At 36.5% G+C, this 19,028-nt stretch overlaps 2 protein-coding genes across 4 annotated transcripts in view; both read right to left on the reverse strand.

Annotated features, from left to right (window-relative positions):
* Positions 1-2,963, reverse strand: part of LOC113066915 (membrane-associated guanylate kinase, WW and PDZ domain-containing protein 2-like) — a 78,151-nt gene extending 75,188 nt beyond the window's left edge. Inside the window, exon 1 of one of the 3 annotated variants that reach the window (XM_026239042.1) lies at positions 2,290-2,963. In XM_026239042.1, coding sequence (XP_026094827.1) covers positions 2,290-2,587 — 298 coding nt within the window. In that variant the 5' untranslated portion in view covers positions 2,588-2,963. The remainder of the gene's footprint in view (positions 1-2,289) is intronic. The other 2 variants (XM_026239041.1, XM_026239045.1) reach the window with 2 other exon arrangements.
* Positions 2,964-7,367: 4,404 nt separating this feature from the next.
* LOC113066916 (guanine nucleotide-binding protein G(i) subunit alpha-1-like) lies at positions 7,368-15,954 on the reverse strand. Its single transcript, XM_026239046.1, has 9 exons — positions 15,489-15,954; positions 11,783-11,825; positions 11,270-11,411; positions 11,003-11,160; positions 9,900-10,028; positions 9,466-9,595; positions 9,202-9,355; positions 8,484-8,690; positions 7,368-8,389 (listed from the first exon to the last, which is right to left on the reverse strand). Exons 1-8 carry the CDS (start codon positions 15,604-15,606, stop codon positions 8,500-8,502), a joined length of 1,065 nt encoding a protein of 354 aa, XP_026094831.1. The 5' UTR covers positions 15,607-15,954; the 3' UTR covers positions 7,368-8,389; positions 8,484-8,499.
* Between the last annotated feature and the right edge of the window lie 3,074 nt (positions 15,955-19,028).

A 19,028-nucleotide genomic window follows, 5' to 3' on the forward strand; every position in this document is an offset into this window, starting at 1 on the left:
TCTATTAAATTGCTACTACTATTTAGGTTTCGTTTATTTTTATTTTGCTTTTAGTCATTTCCAGTTCATAATCTTTTATCGATTAAACTTATTTCAGCTAGCTGTCAACGCAACATTTCTAATTTTTATTTTGTTTATGTTTTTCATTTAATATTTATATTGTATTTTATTTCAGCTTTGTTTCAATTAACAAAAATTTTTTAATTAATAATCCTAAATATTACTAGGAAAACTTGAATACATGATGATACAAGAACTAGTACTTTATTTAATAAGATAGAATAAGCTCTAATACCAAATGAATTACTAGTAAAACTAGAATAGGCTTCAGCAACAAATCATACGTGTTAGAAGTGAATACTAGTTTGATATCAGAACCACAGCTCAGCAAAGAATTCAATGGCAAAAGTGTGATAAGTGTTACCAGTGAAAATAGACAAGTTAATCATCACTGTAGTGATAATGACTAGTAGCAAAAGAATAAGTACTACAATGTATTGTGATACTAATAAACACTAAATTAAATTAGAGTTATCTCTTTAAAAAAAAAAACAGCACTAGTAAAATACTGATAAGGTATAATACCAATATAAGTACAAGTAACTTAATGTGTACTGGTTAGAAGGGCTGCACGATATTGGGAAAAAATTACATAGCGATATTTTATTTTTCTGCGATATATATTGCGATATGAAATCTAATCAAATTTTTTCCAAACAAAATGGTTAATTTCTTACAAACAAAAATGGGGTGAGCAGATTTACATTCTCATTTTAAATGATTTAAACCGACACCATCATGTCAATTGATTAATATGCGCGAGGGAGAGAGAGCAAGACAGCGCTCGTGTTGTTTGAAGCGCTCTCTCTCTCTCTCCCTCTTTCTCTCTCTCTCGTTTGCGCGCGCTCTCTCTCGCGCTCTCCGCGAATCACATTCGTCAAGGGCTTGGGAGCAGCTGGCCCGTACAGTTAATGAATAACGGATCAACTACTACAGCCTACAACACACATCCTGCGATGTAACTATCGTGGATTCGTACATCGCGATATCGATGCTTAAACGACACATCGTGCAGCCCTACTGGTTAGTGCTAAGGATTAGTGATAGTGAACTAGTTAATTGTAACTACAGTGATAGTGGCTGCTGAACAAATATGAGCCATTACTGGAATAGTATCTGATGAATAGTTTCTACTGAAATTGAAATAATTCTAGTAAACATAGGATTACATACTAGTCATTACAAGACCAAGTACTAGTAAAATATTGTTAATGAAAATATTGTTATTGAAATAAATACTAGCAACAATAGGCCCTTTCAGACATGTTCACACTGCAGTAATAACAGTAAATTGCTTTAAAACTACTGGAACGACTTTACATACAAACACAATTACAAAAATGTGCTGTTCACACAGGCAATGAGTTACGTCTTATTTCCAGCAAAGCACCATTCACATATCAATTTCAAAACACCATAAACAGTGTGACATCATCATCCCAATGTTGTGTTTGTAAAAATGGAGGGGTCTACAGGGTCAATGTTTTTGTTGATGTTTTCATTTTTGTGTCAAACCTTCACATTGATGCAGCGCTTTTGGCCCAGAGACATAATAATAGACAACTTCCAAACAGTAAACAAAATTATTGGCCAAGAGCAGACGTCTTACATCAGCTCATTCTGAAATTGTGTATGTGCTCATACTGGTAATCTTGTTCTGCACTCACAAAGAGCACATTACCGGTAATTTACTTGTAATTTTACAACTTCTCATTTTCTCATCTCATTTTTGAAAAGCTCCTGTTCACACATGATCTCTTAACGGTAATTTACTAGTTAATACTGTATGTGTGAAAGGGGCTAATAGCTATTGGTGCTAAAGAATAAATGATAAAACGGCTTGCCACAGCCATCCTGCAATTTAGGAGATCAATGAAATTGCTTTCAAATATTCGCCCAGTTCGCCCATGGCGGACCCGCGGGGCAAAACAGCCCCCGCTCCCTCGCGCATGATACCACGTCTTTGGAATCCAAACAAAGCTCAAATTTCATTCGCATGTTTATGTGACAATCCGCCTCATTGTAACTTCTGTTGCCACGAGCGACGACGGAACGTTCGCGGCTTCAATCGATAACCGCACCAATCACGCGCGGGGTCTGAAATGCACCTTTGTGTGTAAACAGGATTTCTGCGGGAATAATGTGCAGACAGCAGCCCCAGACAGCGGAGGGGTCGCTCGCACGCTCGTTCACACGTAGAGACGGCGGCGCGATGATGTTTATCCTCACCTTGCTTTACGCACTTCAGCCGGAACGGGTCTTTGCAGTGCTTGATCACGGCCAGCACATCCCTGGTGGTGAGCCCCGCCACCGGTGTATCGTTGACCTCCAAGAGCAGCTCGTCCTGGGACAGCTTGCCGCTCTGGATGGCCACTTTACCCTGCTTCACCTCCCCAAAATAAGGGAAATTGCCGTTCTCGGCGCCCCCTTTCAGGTCGAACCCTAGCTCACCCTCCTTATTCCTGGTGAGCACCGCTTCGTGGACTTTGTTCGTCCAGTGGTTCTTCTTTTTCAGACTCTTTGACATCGCTGACAACTGATGACTCGCCTACCAGTGTGCGGCTGCTGGATGGTACCTCATCCCTGCCCCGGTGTGGCGTATCGCGAGTCCCGAGGCGCGCTCAGATCCTTCGCCGCTGGCCGCTGCTCGTAGTGTCCATGTTGCACGCAGTGGAGTTGCGCTGAGAGCTGCAGCAGCAGTACGCAACTGTATGGAGGAGCACGCTCGCTTACACGCTGACTGCCGAGTGACCCGGATGTGATGTCTAGGAGGAGGCAGGAATGCTTGTGCAAGACGAGCGTGCATTCCTCAAAACGGGCTTCATGTAAAAGTGAGCCGTGGACGAAAAGGGGAGGAAGATGCGCAAACAAAGCTGGTTCAAACTGAATGTTTATGGTGTTTTTGATTACCAAGTTTATGGAATCGATTGAGTTGAATCCAAGATTTGAATCAAGGCAGATATATTTATAAGAAAAACGTTCAAAAAAGAATTTGGTCTTATGTGTGATTTTTTTTCCCCATGATGTTTTATTGCAGGATTTTGATTTCCAAGTTTATCGGTCGATTCGTGGATGTGAATTAAGCCAGATGTCTCAATTCATAAGAAAATATAGCAAATATGATCCCTTTTATATATATATATATATATATATATATATATATATATATATATATATATATATATATATAAATTAAGTATAAACTATTTTTAATAAATAAATAAATAAGTAAAATAATTATAATAATAACGTGATACGCATGTTTACGCCGTACCCAATAGGAAAGGTACAAATATTAGAAATCGTGAATATAAATAATTAGGAATCATGTAAAAAAAAAAAAAAAAACAGTGCACATTTCATTTATCTATTATAACATTTATGTAGTCTTGTTCCCTTGGTTATTTCCTTATATAAGCCCAGAAATTTGTCAAGTTTTTCGTCAGGTGTCTTTTTTAATTACACTCACCTAAATGATTATTAGGAACACCATACTAATACCGTGTTTGACCCCCTTTCGCCTTCAGAACTGCCTTAATTCTACGTGGCATTGATTCAACAAGATGCTGGAAGCATTCTTTAGAAATGTTGGCCCATATTGATAGGAGAGCATCTTGCAGTTGATGGAGATTTATGGGATGCACATCCAGGGCAAGAAGCTCCCGTTCCACCACATCCCAAAGATAATCTATTGGGTTGTGATCTGTGACTGTGGGGGCCAGTTTAGTACAGTGAACTCATTGTCATGTTCAAGAAACCAATTTGAAATGATTCAAGCTTTGTGACATGGTGCATTATCCTTCTGGAAGTAGCCATCAGAGGATGGGTACATGGTGGTCATAAAGGGATGGACATGGTCAGAAACAGTGCTCAGGTAGGCCGTGGCATTTAAAGTGTGCCAAGAAAACATCCCCCACACCATTACACCACCACCACCAGTCTGCACAGTGGTAACAAGGCATGATGGATCCATGTTCTCATTCTGTTTACGCCAAATTCTGACTCTACCATCTGAATGTCTCAACAGAAATCCAGACTCATCAGACCAGGCAACATTTTTCCAGTCTTGAACTGTCCAATTTTGGTGAGCTCGTACAAATTGTAGCCTCTTTTTCCTATTTGTAGTGGAGATGAGTGGTACCCGGTGGGGTCTTCTGCTGTTGTAGCCCTTCTGCCTCAAGGTTGTGTGTGTTGTGGCTTCACAAATGCTTTGCTGCATACCTCGGTTGTAACGAGTGGTTATTTCAGTCAAAGTTGCTCTTCTATCAGCTTGAATCAGTCGGCCCATTCTCCTCTGACCTCTAGCATCAACAAGACATTTTCACCCACAGGACTGCCGCATACTGGATGTTTTTCCCTTTTCACACCATTCTTTGTAAACCCTAGAAATGTTTGTGCGTGAAAATCCCAGTAATTGAGCAGATTGTGAAATACTCAGACCGGCCCGTCTGCCACCAACAACCATGCCACGCTCAAAATTGTTTAAATCACGAGTATGAGCCTGGAAGGGAAAAATATATTCAGTATATTCACTATAGAAAACTTTGAGTTATTTGGATGAATTAAGCATTGATTGCTACAGGAACACAGCCCAATTTATGTCACGGACATGTCAAATTTGAAGAATCGACTCTCAATTCCCCTCCCAACGACTGGGAATTAAAGAATCAGGCTTATTTTAAACATGCAGTGAATAAAATGAGAGTCTTAAAACCTATGAGATTTCTGCCTAAGCAACCAAAATATTTTCTAGGGAGGAAGCTCGCTATACAGCCACTGATACAAACCTCCACTATTTCACAATGACATCTTTTTAATGACATTTAAAATGACATTTCTTAATAAATGAACAGCTTTGCGAAGTAACTGCAATTACGTTTGATATAATTCTTAAGGGGACTGAGATGTAATGAAAGGTTATGTAATAAAGATAAATTATTTAAAACCCACGATCCTATATATCCAGCTCCCAATTCAACCTAATTTATGTTAGTATGATCACTCATTGTTATTTAAAAAAAATCAATCAGTAAAAACAATAAAAAATACAAAAAAAGATGAGATGAGATGTAGGAGCATTTATCATAATTAGATCATGCAGATTAAAGTGGATAGTGTTATCAGTCCAATATTGTTTTATGATTACACAGCTTTTCTATCCAACCATAAAAAGGTCTATATTTATTGCTAGACTTCTCTATAGCAGATTTATGGGTATATTTTACAGCCAGGATGTAAGATAAAAAAAAATATATATTTTCAATTTACATCGTTACTTCAAATCCATTAAATAATATTACTACCACACAAGACACCTTGTTATTCAGCAATATATAAATGCCCATAAATCGATCCTAAAAGCTATTGTGTCTTGGCATATGCAGCGTATGTGAACAATAATTACACCCAACTACAAAGCACACAGAGAGTGGATTAAAGTTGCAAAAATAGTCAGGCTCATCTGTAATGTCTCACATGCCTTTTAAATGATGTGTTATTTACAGCACTACAGCTAAGTGAAGACGTGTCATCTGGTTGATCAAACACACAGAGCTGTTCCAAAGCCCTGATGCTGTGTGATCGGGATATTGGAGGTCCGGTGTAGTGAAGTATGGATTCTTTTGATCAGGTTTTCAATCTCTTTCATTTTACCTTCCACTTTAGTACTTGTCAGTTTGATCTCCCTGGGGCCTGAGTGATTAGTCAAATCACTTCCATTTAAATCCAAATCTTACCCTAAAAAGGCCACATGGACATGTGGATGATCTAATGGTAATGTGTGGTTTCACACTTTTTTTGGAGGGTGTCACAAAATGTGAATCCAGATGTAGTGCAAAGAATTTAATTTAATAAAAATTTAGCCTGCTTATTACACTTGAAGTCATCCATGAGATAATTATTATTAATATTTATATAAAGTTGTGCTCATAAGTTTACATATTCCTTGAAGAATACGCAAAATCTTATTAATTTTCACAAAATAATGGTGATCATGAAAACTTCATGTTATTTTTTATTTAATACTGTCTTGAATAAGCTATTTCACGTAACAGATGTTTTAATATAATCCACAAGACAAAATAATAACCGAATATATAAAAATGACCCCGTGAACACTGTGCGTCATTTCCTGGATGATCCACGACTGTTTTGGTTTTGAGTTGGTTGTTCATGAGTCCCTTGTTTCTCTTGATCAGTTCAACTACATGCTGTTCTTCAGAAAGATCCTCCCGCTCCAGGACATTCATTGGTTTTCCAGCATATTTGACCGTTTTCCAGCAGTGACTGTATGACTTTGAGATCCATCTTTTCAAACGGAGGACAATAGAGAAACTCATACAGAATTAGAAATGGTGAAAACATTCACTGATGCTCCAGAAGGAAACACGATGCATTAAGAGTAAACTTATGAACAGAATGATGAGGTGTACATTTGCCAGAAACAAGGGACTCATGAACAACGGACACAAAACATAAAAACATTCATGGATCATCCAGGAAATGACACACTGCATTAAGAATCAAGGGTATGTACATTTTGAATGGGCTCATTTTTACAAATTCAGTTATTATTTTGTCTTGTGAAGTAAATATAAACATCCGTTACATGAAATAGCTTATTCAAGACAGTACTTAATAAAAAAAAAAAAAAAAAAAAAAAAAAATTAGCATTTTGCATATTCTTCAAGTAATATGTAAACTTATGAGCACTGTAAACACACAATTATATTACACACAATTACTAACACAAAGTTTTACTAATATATATATATATATATATAAAATGTTTTTCAATTAACAGATTTTTTTTTTTTGTATTTGAAAATGTTGCTTCTGCAATTCAATTAAATGCTTTTGTTTTTCTGCTTCCTACAGATTCTCCAGCTGGGTGAATCTGTAGAAAAAGAATCCATAGATAAATAAATTTATCAGTACAAAACTAAATTCAATCAAATATTTTCACTAAATTCCCATTTGTTCTTAAGTGTAACCTAAAGTCGTCCAAATAATTTACCTCCCATAATGCCAAATAAAATGACGCTGCCAATGGGAATCATTTCTGACTTGACCTGTCATAGCCACAAGAGTGCAGTGAGTATCCATGCTTTCAGCAATGCTGTGTGAAGCAAGAGCTCTTACAGCTATTTCTGTGGGGGAAATATTGATTTACGGACATGACATACAATTAAAAACACTATTGAAAGCAAAAACACTTTATGCACATATGAGGGTGAAGGTTGCTATTTAAAGAACATTATGGACTGGACTATTTGCTCAAAAAGTGAAAGAAAAAACGCTTGAGATTCTTATTTCAGGATGCTGTTATTTTAACAGCATTTTTATTAGCAAAATAGCGAATATTAGTCAACATATGTCCCCATCCAATGAGAACCTACATTTAAGGCATGTGAAATTTTAAACCAGTTTAATTGACAATGTTACTAATAGAGAAGACTCCTACTGAGGGCTTCTATGTGACATTACATTTTACGGGTTGTCAAATCATGCGTTATTTAACATGCATGGGTATGTGCAAAAATTGTTCTAGAAATTATAAAGAGAAATTCTTTGGTCCCTTTTAATGGATTCAAAAATGGTTACCTTTGATCAATACAAAAATGCCTATTATAATGCAAAATGTTGACCTTTTGTCGAGTTCTCCATCAAAACAGGTGCAGATGAACCAATTCATCAGCAAATTTCAGGCTCACCACAGTTTTTCCATCATTCCAATCACAGGCAAATCTGACCAGGCTGGTAATGACGGCTGCGCTCAGATCAGCACAAGGTTTTTCAGAACTATTCTGACCCTGTAAGGAGGTTCAGACATGCTTGGATTTTTTCCCACTGAATTCACAGCTCTGAGATCAACCACAGGTGTTTGGTCTCAATATCTATCTTTCATAGTCTAGACTACTACTGAACAGATTAAAGCCGTGTGGATATATATCAGCTGGCTCTTAATTAACTTCGCTGAAGTGGGAGTGAGAAAGCACTGCAAAATTAACTGCAAGGTACATGACCTTAAAGACAAAAAGAGACTAAATAATGTTCCCAGAATCCCTTTGAATGAAAAACACCCTTAAAAAAGGGCCTGTAAATCAACGTCTAAAAATGGTGAAAAACATCAGCAACAAATACAGTTGTACAAATATTTTACACAAAATGATCCTTTCCCCCCCTAAAATGCAAAAACAAAAAAAACCTTAAAATGTTTGGAGAACATAAATATACAGTTAAGTAATGCATTCAACATTCAGGTTCATGGTTGACCTTCCTCCTGTTCTAGTTCTCCCAAAGATCTCACATCAGGCCACTCGCAGTCACCCTGTGAAAGTGAACATTCAATAGATAAATAAACAGTTTTTCCAAAATCACATCAATTCATTGATTCAGAATGAAGCTGGTGTGCTCGTGCTCACCAGTGAGATGGTTGTTTTAGAAGAGCCCACAGTCCTTAAGGTTGTTTTTGATGATGACGTCAGTGACTGCATCGAAGACGAACTGCACGTTCTTGGTGTCGGTGGCGCAGGTGAAGTGGGAGTAGATCTCCTTGGTGTCTTTCTTCTTATTCAGGTCCTCAAACTGACACTGAATGTAAGCGGCTGCGTCCTCATACGTGCTGGATCCTTGTATAGAGTTTCATATAATTAATTTGGACAAATAACAAAAATAAACTTTTACTACACTAAGTATATTGTCATTAAACAAAACTACTACTCTATAATATGGTTTACTTTCTACACTATTTCTGTATTAAACAAATATCAATAGTATCTCAAAGATATTAAAATAATACTGATACATAGATCTATAATATATACTATTTTCAGCATGTTATATAAGTATAATATTTATATATATTTTTTTTTATCCATTTTTGTTTTCATTTAAATTTCTAAAGCTAACAATTGTGTTGTTTTTTTCAATTGTGTTGTTTTTTGTGTTGTCATTTATAGTAGTATTTGTTTATGTCTACATAGTGTTTATTCATATTTCAGTTTTAATTATTTTAGTATATCAAGTAAAACAAATTAAATACCTGTTGGCAATTAGCTGTAAAATACTATAAAATATTACAATTTAAATAGTACCTTAAAAAAAAAAAAAATTGTTTCAAGAATTTTAAACTGTTCATACCAGTATACTCAGGGAAACAAATCGTAAGTGGGCTTTTTTTAATCTTGTCGTCAAACAGATCCTTCTTGTTGAGAAACAGGATGATGGAAGTATCCGTGAACCACTTGTTGTTGCAGATGCTGTCAAACAGCTTCATGCTCTCATGCATTCGGTTCTAAAAGAGGAGAAATAAAGCACTGTCTGGGAGGAACCTTAAAAGGCAAAGTTTCTGTTTCATGACAGACATAGACAAGATCTCTTTCAGTGTCAGCATTGAGCGCTCACCATTTCCTCATCTTCAGCCAGGACGAGGTCATAGTCACTGAGAGACACGCAGAAGATGATGGCGGTCACTCCCTCAAAACAGTGGATCCATTTCTTCCTCTCAGATCTCTGGCCGCCCACATCAAACATTCTGAAAGTACAGGAGATGTGGATGGTGAGTCACACTGAACACAATGACATTTACTCAAGAAGACTGTGGTAAATAATGGTTTAATATTTATGTATATGAATAAAAGGAAGTTGATTAGACAAGGTTATCCAACACTATGATAAAAATAGTGCATAAACAGATGGCTAAACTGAAAGTGGCTACATGAATCATACACACATCAAACAGTCAGCACGCAGTTCACACTCAGGTTCTGCGTGGCTCAAAAATATGGATTTTATTTAATCGGTTTCGGTGTGTGAGAAGTTACAATTAAAAAACTCACTTGAAGTGAAGATCTTTGAAAGTGAAGTGGGTCTCTACAATTCCAGTTGTCTTCACCCTGGTTCTCAGGACATCTTGCTGAGTTGGGACATAGGAAGAACTGGATATTCTGTCTAGGTCATTCAAATAGCTAGAGAGGGAAATACAGAGTTCAGCCGATTATAAAGTTATTCAAAATCCATTTCATGACTTTAAGGTGAAATTATTTGAAGAGGTTCAGGAAACCAGTTTTAAAATGGGCATTTTTCATCAGTTCTGTTTGGAGACTTTAAATGGAATTAATTAATCTAATGAATATGATTTAATACAACAATAAAAAAAATCAGATATATAAAGCTTTTTTTTTTTTTGGTTAAATGGTGATCCATTGAGCTTTCTAATCTCTAAAGAATCTTAAAAACAAGATGTATCAGTTTCAACAAATTAAGCAGCACAGCTGTTCAACGCTGATAATAATTAGAAATGTTTCTTGAGCAGCAAATCATCATCATTAGAATCGTTTCTGAATTATCATGTGAGGCTGGAAGCTGGAGTAATGACGCTGAAAATTCAGCTTTACCAATACCGCAAACAAATGACATTTTAAAATAATAAAATACAAAACTGATATTTTAAATTAGATTTCATAACGTCACTGTTCTATCTGATTTTATAATCAAATAAATTTAGACTTCTTTTTAAAATAAATATTAAAATAATATTACTAACCCCAAACTTCTGAACAGCAGCATATATTCATTCTAAGTTTGCTTTCCTAGACACATCTACTTATGGTGTCATAATTGTCTATTGTGAATATATCTTATTCATCTGGGTTGTATGCAAAAGGTAAGGGTTCGCAGCATGCTTGGAGAATGCAGGACAAATTTGCATTTTTGAAAAGTTTGCATAAAGCATATTTGAATCATGGACCATAATGGATGGAATAACGTCAATTATAACTCAATGTAAAAGAAATGTCCACACACGGCACATGAAACATTGACGTGTTCACCAGCCACAATGGAAACGGAGCTGGGATATGTGGGGAGCGTAAAAGTCATTGTGGGAAACAGCTGTTTAGGGAAGAAATAAAGATGGCAAAAAAAGCTAAAAGACACTCACTATGAGGCAGAGTCATTGAGCTGGTACTCTCTGGAGCGACTGAAACAAGCCTGAACGCCACCATCCTTCCACAGCCGCAGGATGATTCCTGACAGCTCGCTCGTCATATATCCCTCATCTGCAGAGCCGGCCAGCACAAACAGCTGCCTTGCATCATCCTGCAACACAGCCAATCCAATGCATCTTGGTTTCCTTTTGATACTTTAGCATTACATAAATAAGTGGCCTGCATTAAACCCCACTTTACATTATAACAGCAGCACTTACAGCCCGCCCAGGATCCGCAAAGTCAATCTTCAGGCGGCCCATGGCCCTTATGATGGCGATGATGGACTGGATAGTGTTGCTGTAGACCACGGCTCTGAACTGTTTGCACTCTTCCTCGGAGTAGCCTGCTTCATGGATGATTCTGTGGGAGAAAAGACAATGCCATTAATTTAAGCAATAAAGCTAATAGCTCCTGGCAAGTATATTGTGAATATAGGCCTGATGATTCTGAACATTCTGCTGCATGCTGTGCCAAAAAATTTTAAATGCTAAGATATATCACTATATTTGCTCGGTTGCTTAATTCTAATGCCTCGGAGGATGTTTAAAACAGTTATTAAAGCCTGACAAATGGAGGGATGTCCTTTAATAAGTCATGTCCATACTCAAATGATTTCGTAATTCACATTTAATTTTAAATAAACACTGCTGTTGCTTACATCCTGCATGATTTCTAAACATTACGAAACTAGTATGACATATTAGGATGACATAATAGGGGTTGAAACTCACTTCATCTGTTTGACAATTGTACTCTTTCCAGATTCACCAGCCCCTGCAAAAGAAAGAGAGAAAGAAAGAATGTGTTAGCCATATGGACACACACCCAAACATTCCAGAACCTTCCCTGCTCCATAAAAGAGTATGAGGATCTGACTCTGAACGATCAAGTATTTGTGGCTTCTGCCAGCTCAGCACAAGTACTTGTTAGTATCAGATTGAGCAGGAGGTTCATTTTATTTCCCTTCCTTTGATTTCACCACAAGTAATAACTGGGTGGGGAAAAGACCTTATCAACTTAGAACTTGTAATTATACGGTCACGTTGCATCCTTGCCACTCATATGACGGCAAACAAGTGATAGAAAAAAATAAATAAAGGGAAGCGGGGGAAAACTCATGTCATGTGAAACGGCCCGAACCAACATTCTACGAAACTGAGACTTTAGTTTCATTATGTGGATATACACTTCCCTGTATGTTAACAAGAGGAATAAAAGCAACAGCCTTTAACAATCAGTAGTGATGTAAGGAAGTGTGTAGGTGTTAATCTTAATGGATTAATTAAACATCACTTCACTGTAATGGGATAACAGACAGGCTTTGGTAAACAAATTAGCTATAAGTCTAGATAAGTATGTCAGCGCAGGTTTGATTCAAGGCGACAGACATCAAAAATAAGTACTGAATCCTTTGGAAAAAGTCCAGTGACCCCGAGGGGCACAAAGGGGAACAAAGAAAATTAAGGGAGAAAAAATAAAATAAAATAAATATATAAAACTCATCTTTTATACAGTATAAATTGAGATTTCTATACATGAAAATACATAGCAGTCTTTTTATTTGGGGGTCCCTGGAATCAAAGTTTTTTAATCCTTTTAAATCCCTAATTGACCTAGTGTTCACAATTACAATTTTGCCATTTCAGAAAAAGGCTACCTGATTTAGCTACATTCAGGAAAAAACTCAATATTCCCATACAGCTCTCCACCTTCCATGAGACTCACAGAGTCTCACCGAGCGAACGTTTCAATTAACCATCTCCGTTGTGGTTGAGCACATCCCTGAGGGGGGACATCTATTTCTCTCAGTCCCAAAGAACACACACAGCAATTAGGCCACATCAGCATCCCTCACACACATTTAATGCTTACTGCAAGAAAACTGAACACAAAGAGCACTGCATTTACCCCAGAGACCCCCACAAAACCTCCACAGGAGTTGATGAGAGGCTTGTGGCATTAATTGTTTCCTGGGAAGCAAACATCAAAGTGTTCATGACAGATTTTCAACCGTTCCAGTTGTCAAAAATGTTCAAAGAACTTTGCAGGCAAAATCCAATACACTTTAATTGAAAACCTGGATTTGAAAATTGAAAACTTTTGAACAAAGACAAAACATTTCAAGTTTTTCATGCAAATTTTTTACACTGACAAACAACTGTGTGCAGAGAACTTCACAAATCACTACATTATTGACAGTTGAGAATGTACTTTTTGCTGAATGTGACCACATGACCATCATGACTGCTGTCACTTTTCCAAAGATGCACCAAAATGTTGCGGCCAAAAAAGTAATCGTTCAAAAGTGCTGCATGAAATGCATCCGTTTGTAAATGTGATGGATTTTAATGAAAAAACTTCATAAACTTCAGCCTCTTCAGAAAAATTCCAAATCAATTCAAACCGAAGCTGGAAAACAGTTTGAGACGGCGAGCTAAACTCATTGCCACAGCGCCAAGGTGTTGCTATGTGGTTGCTAGGGTGTCATGGGTGGTTTCTTAAAGCCCCCAAGCCAAAGTAGCCCAAATATATATGACATTCTAGTCCCTCCTTCAATATTAGCCATTGGAAGTTTAATATTTTGGGTTAGGGGTTGGTTCAAATTCTTAATCGGAAGAACTAGAAATTCTATTGAAGTTTGGTTGCTTTATTCTACATCAATCCAAGTTTCTGATGCCACACACTGAACTTGACTCCCAAAGCACTGGTTTCACCTTTTGTTTGGTCTCCTGAGGCTGCGTTTATGGTGCTGTAATTTGAACTGGCTCTGTGGTTCCCATGCAACCAACAACAACTGCCCGAGACGCACAATCAACACGCTTTATACTGTGAAGATGTGCTCATCTTCACTGAATTATTAAATTTTGAGAAGCATTTGCGACAAAATCCTTTAAGTAACCACCCATGAAGGTACTTTCTCTTCACAGCAGTTGATTTATTCTTAGTAACAACCCTGGGAGCCACCATTTGTCCCCTCTATAGTCTAAACAGGAACTCCAGCCTGTTTTACAGCAGGCATAGAGACATATGCTGTTGATCCGCAATGCCAAAAAGCAAACAAACCCAAGGCGGCAGCACACAGAGGGCGCATAATAAATCAGCACATAGGGGGAATCCAGTTAACTAGATAATTACAAGTCAATTCCCTAAAGTTTGATTGCATAAGGGCAGGTTTTATGTCCTTTAACAATTTACACAGTGAGAAAAGATGGGACCAATAGGAAAATGGTCTGCACAAAAAAAAAAAAAGGAATATTAAATGACCAGATCCAAGCAAAACTTTGACCATTATTGTTTGCAAGGGAAATGGTCACACCAAACTTTCCAGCTCTTCAAAATTAATGAAACCGCATGTAAACGTCACCAAGTTTGTGACACGTTCTGTAAAACAAATATCATGCTTAAGCTGCACACACCATGAATAATCAAGAAAAGCAAACAAATGTTTTAATCATCCCAAGGAAATAAATAGTTTGATTTCATTAGTCAATATCCTGAAAAATGCTTGCACACAAATACTGGAAAAGTACAGAAGAAACATGCAAAACAGGAATTGGTAACTGAGAAACAAGTGGCCTACATGGAAATCACAATGAATTTACAAGTTGAATGCTTTCATGTAACAAAAAAACTAAAACCTTGACTAAAAGATATTGTTTATAATCTGCAACTGCATTCATTAAATTGTAAAACCTCACACTTAAATGTTTTTATTGCCAATAGCTAAATCTATAAGGCATATTATATAATATATATTGTGTGATGTGTTGGAAAATCGATTTAATTAACAAATCAAATAAATCATACATTCAAATAAACTCATGAAATTTGAAAAGCCACTGAGACCACTCTTTACACCCATGCAGCATCCATTATACTCCAAGCACCCAGCAGGACCCTCCATATGCACAAGATTATTTATCATAATTGGACGAGGTTTAGGGTAATCTATCAGCTCCATCTCCGTTAATCAGGCGGTTCAGATTAAATCGGATTAAACTAGTCTTTTGTTGCCTGGATTAGCTGAGAGCCGTTTACGTCTAACGTTAACTGGCCACTTGGCGAATATGCAAACCGGTAACGTTACTTTGAAAAGGTCAAGGCCAAAAAAATAAATAAAATTGAGACCGAAAACAACCAAATGAAATCGCAAACCAAATTAACTCGTCTCTACTGCATAGAACTGTAAATTAAACTTTTAAAAACCGTGTTTAATGATTCGAGTGGAAATGAACCGAGTTGATTAGCTTCATGCTAGCCGAGACACCAGCGCGATAACTACAGACAGAAAAGTTTCCAGCGTCCATAAATATGCACTTGACTGCTTCATTTTCCACTCATATATTATTTAAATATTATATCAAGTTCTAAAGTCTCTCATATGTGCTGTTAATTGAACTTTAATGGTCTTATTCACTAGCGGAGCGGCTAACTCACCCAGCAGCAGCAGCTTGACCTCTCGCGACGCTTTCTCTCCATCATCCCGCAGGTTTTTGTCAATCATTTTACTCCTCTCCTGGGCGCTCTTGTCGTCCGAGCTCAGGGTGCACCCCATCTTTCTGGAGTTTCGAACGATTTACGAAGTCAAATGAGTTGAAAAATAATACGCGGAAGAAAGAAATCTCATGCACAAGTGGTTTAAATGAGGGAGCCACCCGACTACGCCTCACGCCCAACTCTTTCACACACGCGCAGGATCTTCAAACTCGAGTTTTCCACGCGCTGAAGTTTCTAATGTTAACAAAAAATTAAAACGGAGGCTGTCAGTAATCAGTCGAGTGCCTTTACGGCCATGGTTGATTAAAAATAACGTGAAAATTGAGTCATTAAGGCCCAGTTTCACGCTCCGCTTGTCCTATTGCTGTTAAAGTGACGAAGAGATCGGTGGAGTTTCCTGTTTCTTTTCATACATAAATCCCCCCTCCACGGCGCGCGCATGGAACGCACGCTCCCGCACACATGCGTGCACGCCAGGGTGCGCGCATATTGATCCCACATTGCTCTGAAGTCAGACTTTCATTGTTCACTCTTTAAAAAAAATGGGTGAAAAAATAATTTCCCCCATTATTTAATGAAATTCTAGAAAAACGTAATGCTTTCAAAATGCTTAATAATATTTTCATATTTTCATAATTTCCATATTTTATTTTATCAATTTATTTATTTATCCAATTTATTTACTTATTTACATGTATTTACAGGATGTATATATTAATACTTATATATTATTTAATAATGAAATCTAAAATACTTAATCATAATTTTATGTATTTGTCATTTTTATTTTATTTAAATTTTTATTAATCAAACATTTAATTAAATCAAATTCCATTACATTTCATTTGATAGATTTTTAATTTATTTACATTATTTATATATTAATAATTATATTTTATTTCATAAAATTTCTGAAAAAGGTTTGAAATACTATTTCTTTGTGATTTTTTATTTATTGACAGTATATTATTTATACATTACAATATGTTGTTTATTGTATATTTATGTTAATTACAACTTTATTTATTGTTCTTGTTCTGTCATGCCTATCAAACAATTTTAGTTGCACTTTATGTCTAATTTAAATTTAATTAAATCAGATTTAACAATAAAATCTCCCTTTATTGATTATTATTATTTTTTGTTTTATTTTTTTTACATTAGTGTCTGCATAGTTGGGAGGAAATGGCTCTATTCGGTGAGCTGAATGAGGCCACGTCTGGTCGGTTGGGCCACAGGTCTAACCATATTCAAATAGATTCAGAATTAGGAGATTTTCTTATAGGTGGCACATAACCATTCAAAAAAAATTAATAAATAATAATAATCAAAAGATGAGCTCATACATAAGCTTTAGAAATATTATCATAGCCAGCCTTATTATTTTACATGCTATTTAAATTTCAAATGTCATGAGCATGCAAAACAATGAACAAAGTTTCCCCACATATCTGCGACTAGTGTATTTTCCTAAAATACCACAAAGGAAGACAGGGAGCATTCAGCCTTTTTAAAATTAGACTAATCATTGCGACTGAACATTCATTACACTGATTTATAGTGTAATGAGAACAGAAAACATTGAGAACAGAAAGAACATTTCATGTGAACCACCAATCTCAAAAAAGAGAATAAATAAAAATTTAATAAATAATAATAATAATATGCTATGCATCGGGAACAGAAGATTAATGTTCAGATTTGTGAATTATTTACTGTATATGCAACTGTATAAATAAAAAAATGTATGTATTTATATAATACTTGAGAGAGAGGATGTCTGTAAGTCTGACATCCTCATTTCTGTAAGCAAACTTTTTACTGTCCTGGATGAGATCGATGACTGTGGTGTCATCTGAATACTTCATGAGGTTGACAAGGGGGTCTTTAGAGGTGCAGTCATTTGTGTCAAGGGAGAAATCCAGTGGGGAGAGCACATACCCCTGAGGAGCTCCAGTGCTGATGGTTCGGGTGTTGGATGTGAGTTTTCCAAGCCTCTCTAGCTGCTGCCTGTCTGTCAGGAATCTGGTGAATCACTAACAGATGGAGGTGGTTATAGAGAGCCGTGTCAGTTTGATCAGGAGGGTATCTGATGGTGTTAAAACCAGAGCTGAAGTCCACAAACAGGATTGTTGGACAAGTCTCTGGTTTGTCCAGATGTTGGATGTTGTGCAGTCCCATGTTGACTGCATCATAAACAGATCTATTTGCTTTCTAAGCAAACTGCAGGTGGTCCAGCAAGGGTCCCGTAATATCCATACAGAAGGCCAACACCTAGTTGTGGTTGTGACTAGTTTTAGACAAAATTCACTTTTGCAACTGTGCAACCAATTAAGAAAAAAATAAAATAAAAAAATAAATAATAATTTGTAAGTTGGCCCCTGAAAAAGGCATAAATTGCCTTTTTGTCCTGAGATTTAACATACATTTTATAGTGTTATTCATTTAAAAACAGACAAGACAAGACAAAATTAAAATCAAAGAATAAAGTGTCATAATCATATACACCTAATTTGCACTGAATGGTTTGCATAGTTTCTCCTCAAACCATAGTTTCAGTATTTTATCGTTAAAAACAAAAGAAGCTTGGTTTTTTTGTTTTTTTATTAATAATAATAAAAAAAACTAGGTATACTTGAATGAAAGAGACCTAACACATTGTGCACTAAGGCACAGTAATCTAGCATGCGGCTTTATGATAGATGATTGAGTGGTGTCATGAGACAATAGGGAGACTTGTTGTTGCTGCAGCTTGGTGAGACTTGTTAAGTTTGGGGACTGACTGATTGCTTGCTGTGCTGCTTGGATGTAGAGACACTGCTGAAACAGGACCTCAGGGGGTAAGCGTGCGGATGCATGATTACAATCAAGGTGCGGTAGGGTTTGCTTATCTTTGCAGTCTATGTTAATGATTCATTTATGATTCATTTATACACAAAATTTTGTTAATTTAAGAAAAGCTAACTTTGGTTAGAGATTTTACAGCAATTGAAATGTATTCTACACAGCAGACTAGACAGTGATTACTCAGTGTTACCTGCTCAGCAGTGCCACCAAACGGCTGATCACTGCAACAGCATGGATTACTGTTCAAACAGAATAAATAAATAAATACATTTATTATTATAATTATTATTATTATTATTATTCAGGCCACTAATTCATACATACTACAACATGCTTTCAAGGTAGTATGACGTTGCAAATATAATAAAGGAAAAGCATTGATGAACTTTACAACTTTGTAGGTGAGTATTATTATATTTTTAAGCACTTTCCTTTTAAAAGTTTTTTTTACATTTAAGAAGAAGCAATAGTCCAGCATTTATCAGTGTGGTATAACCAGCATGTAGTATTTCAGCAACAATGTCAGTAGGACGGTTGATGTCTTCCTATGGTCTGTGGCACTGAGGAATTTACAGTAGCCTATTAACAGGACCTGAGACTGGGTTTTGTCTCTTAGTAGTGGTGATGATATGT

Source organism: Carassius auratus, chromosome 50 (assembly GCF_003368295.1).
Source record: "Carassius auratus strain Wakin chromosome 50, ASM336829v1, whole genome shotgun sequence".
Lineage (NCBI taxonomy): Eukaryota > Metazoa > Chordata > Actinopteri > Cypriniformes > Cyprinidae > Carassius > Carassius auratus.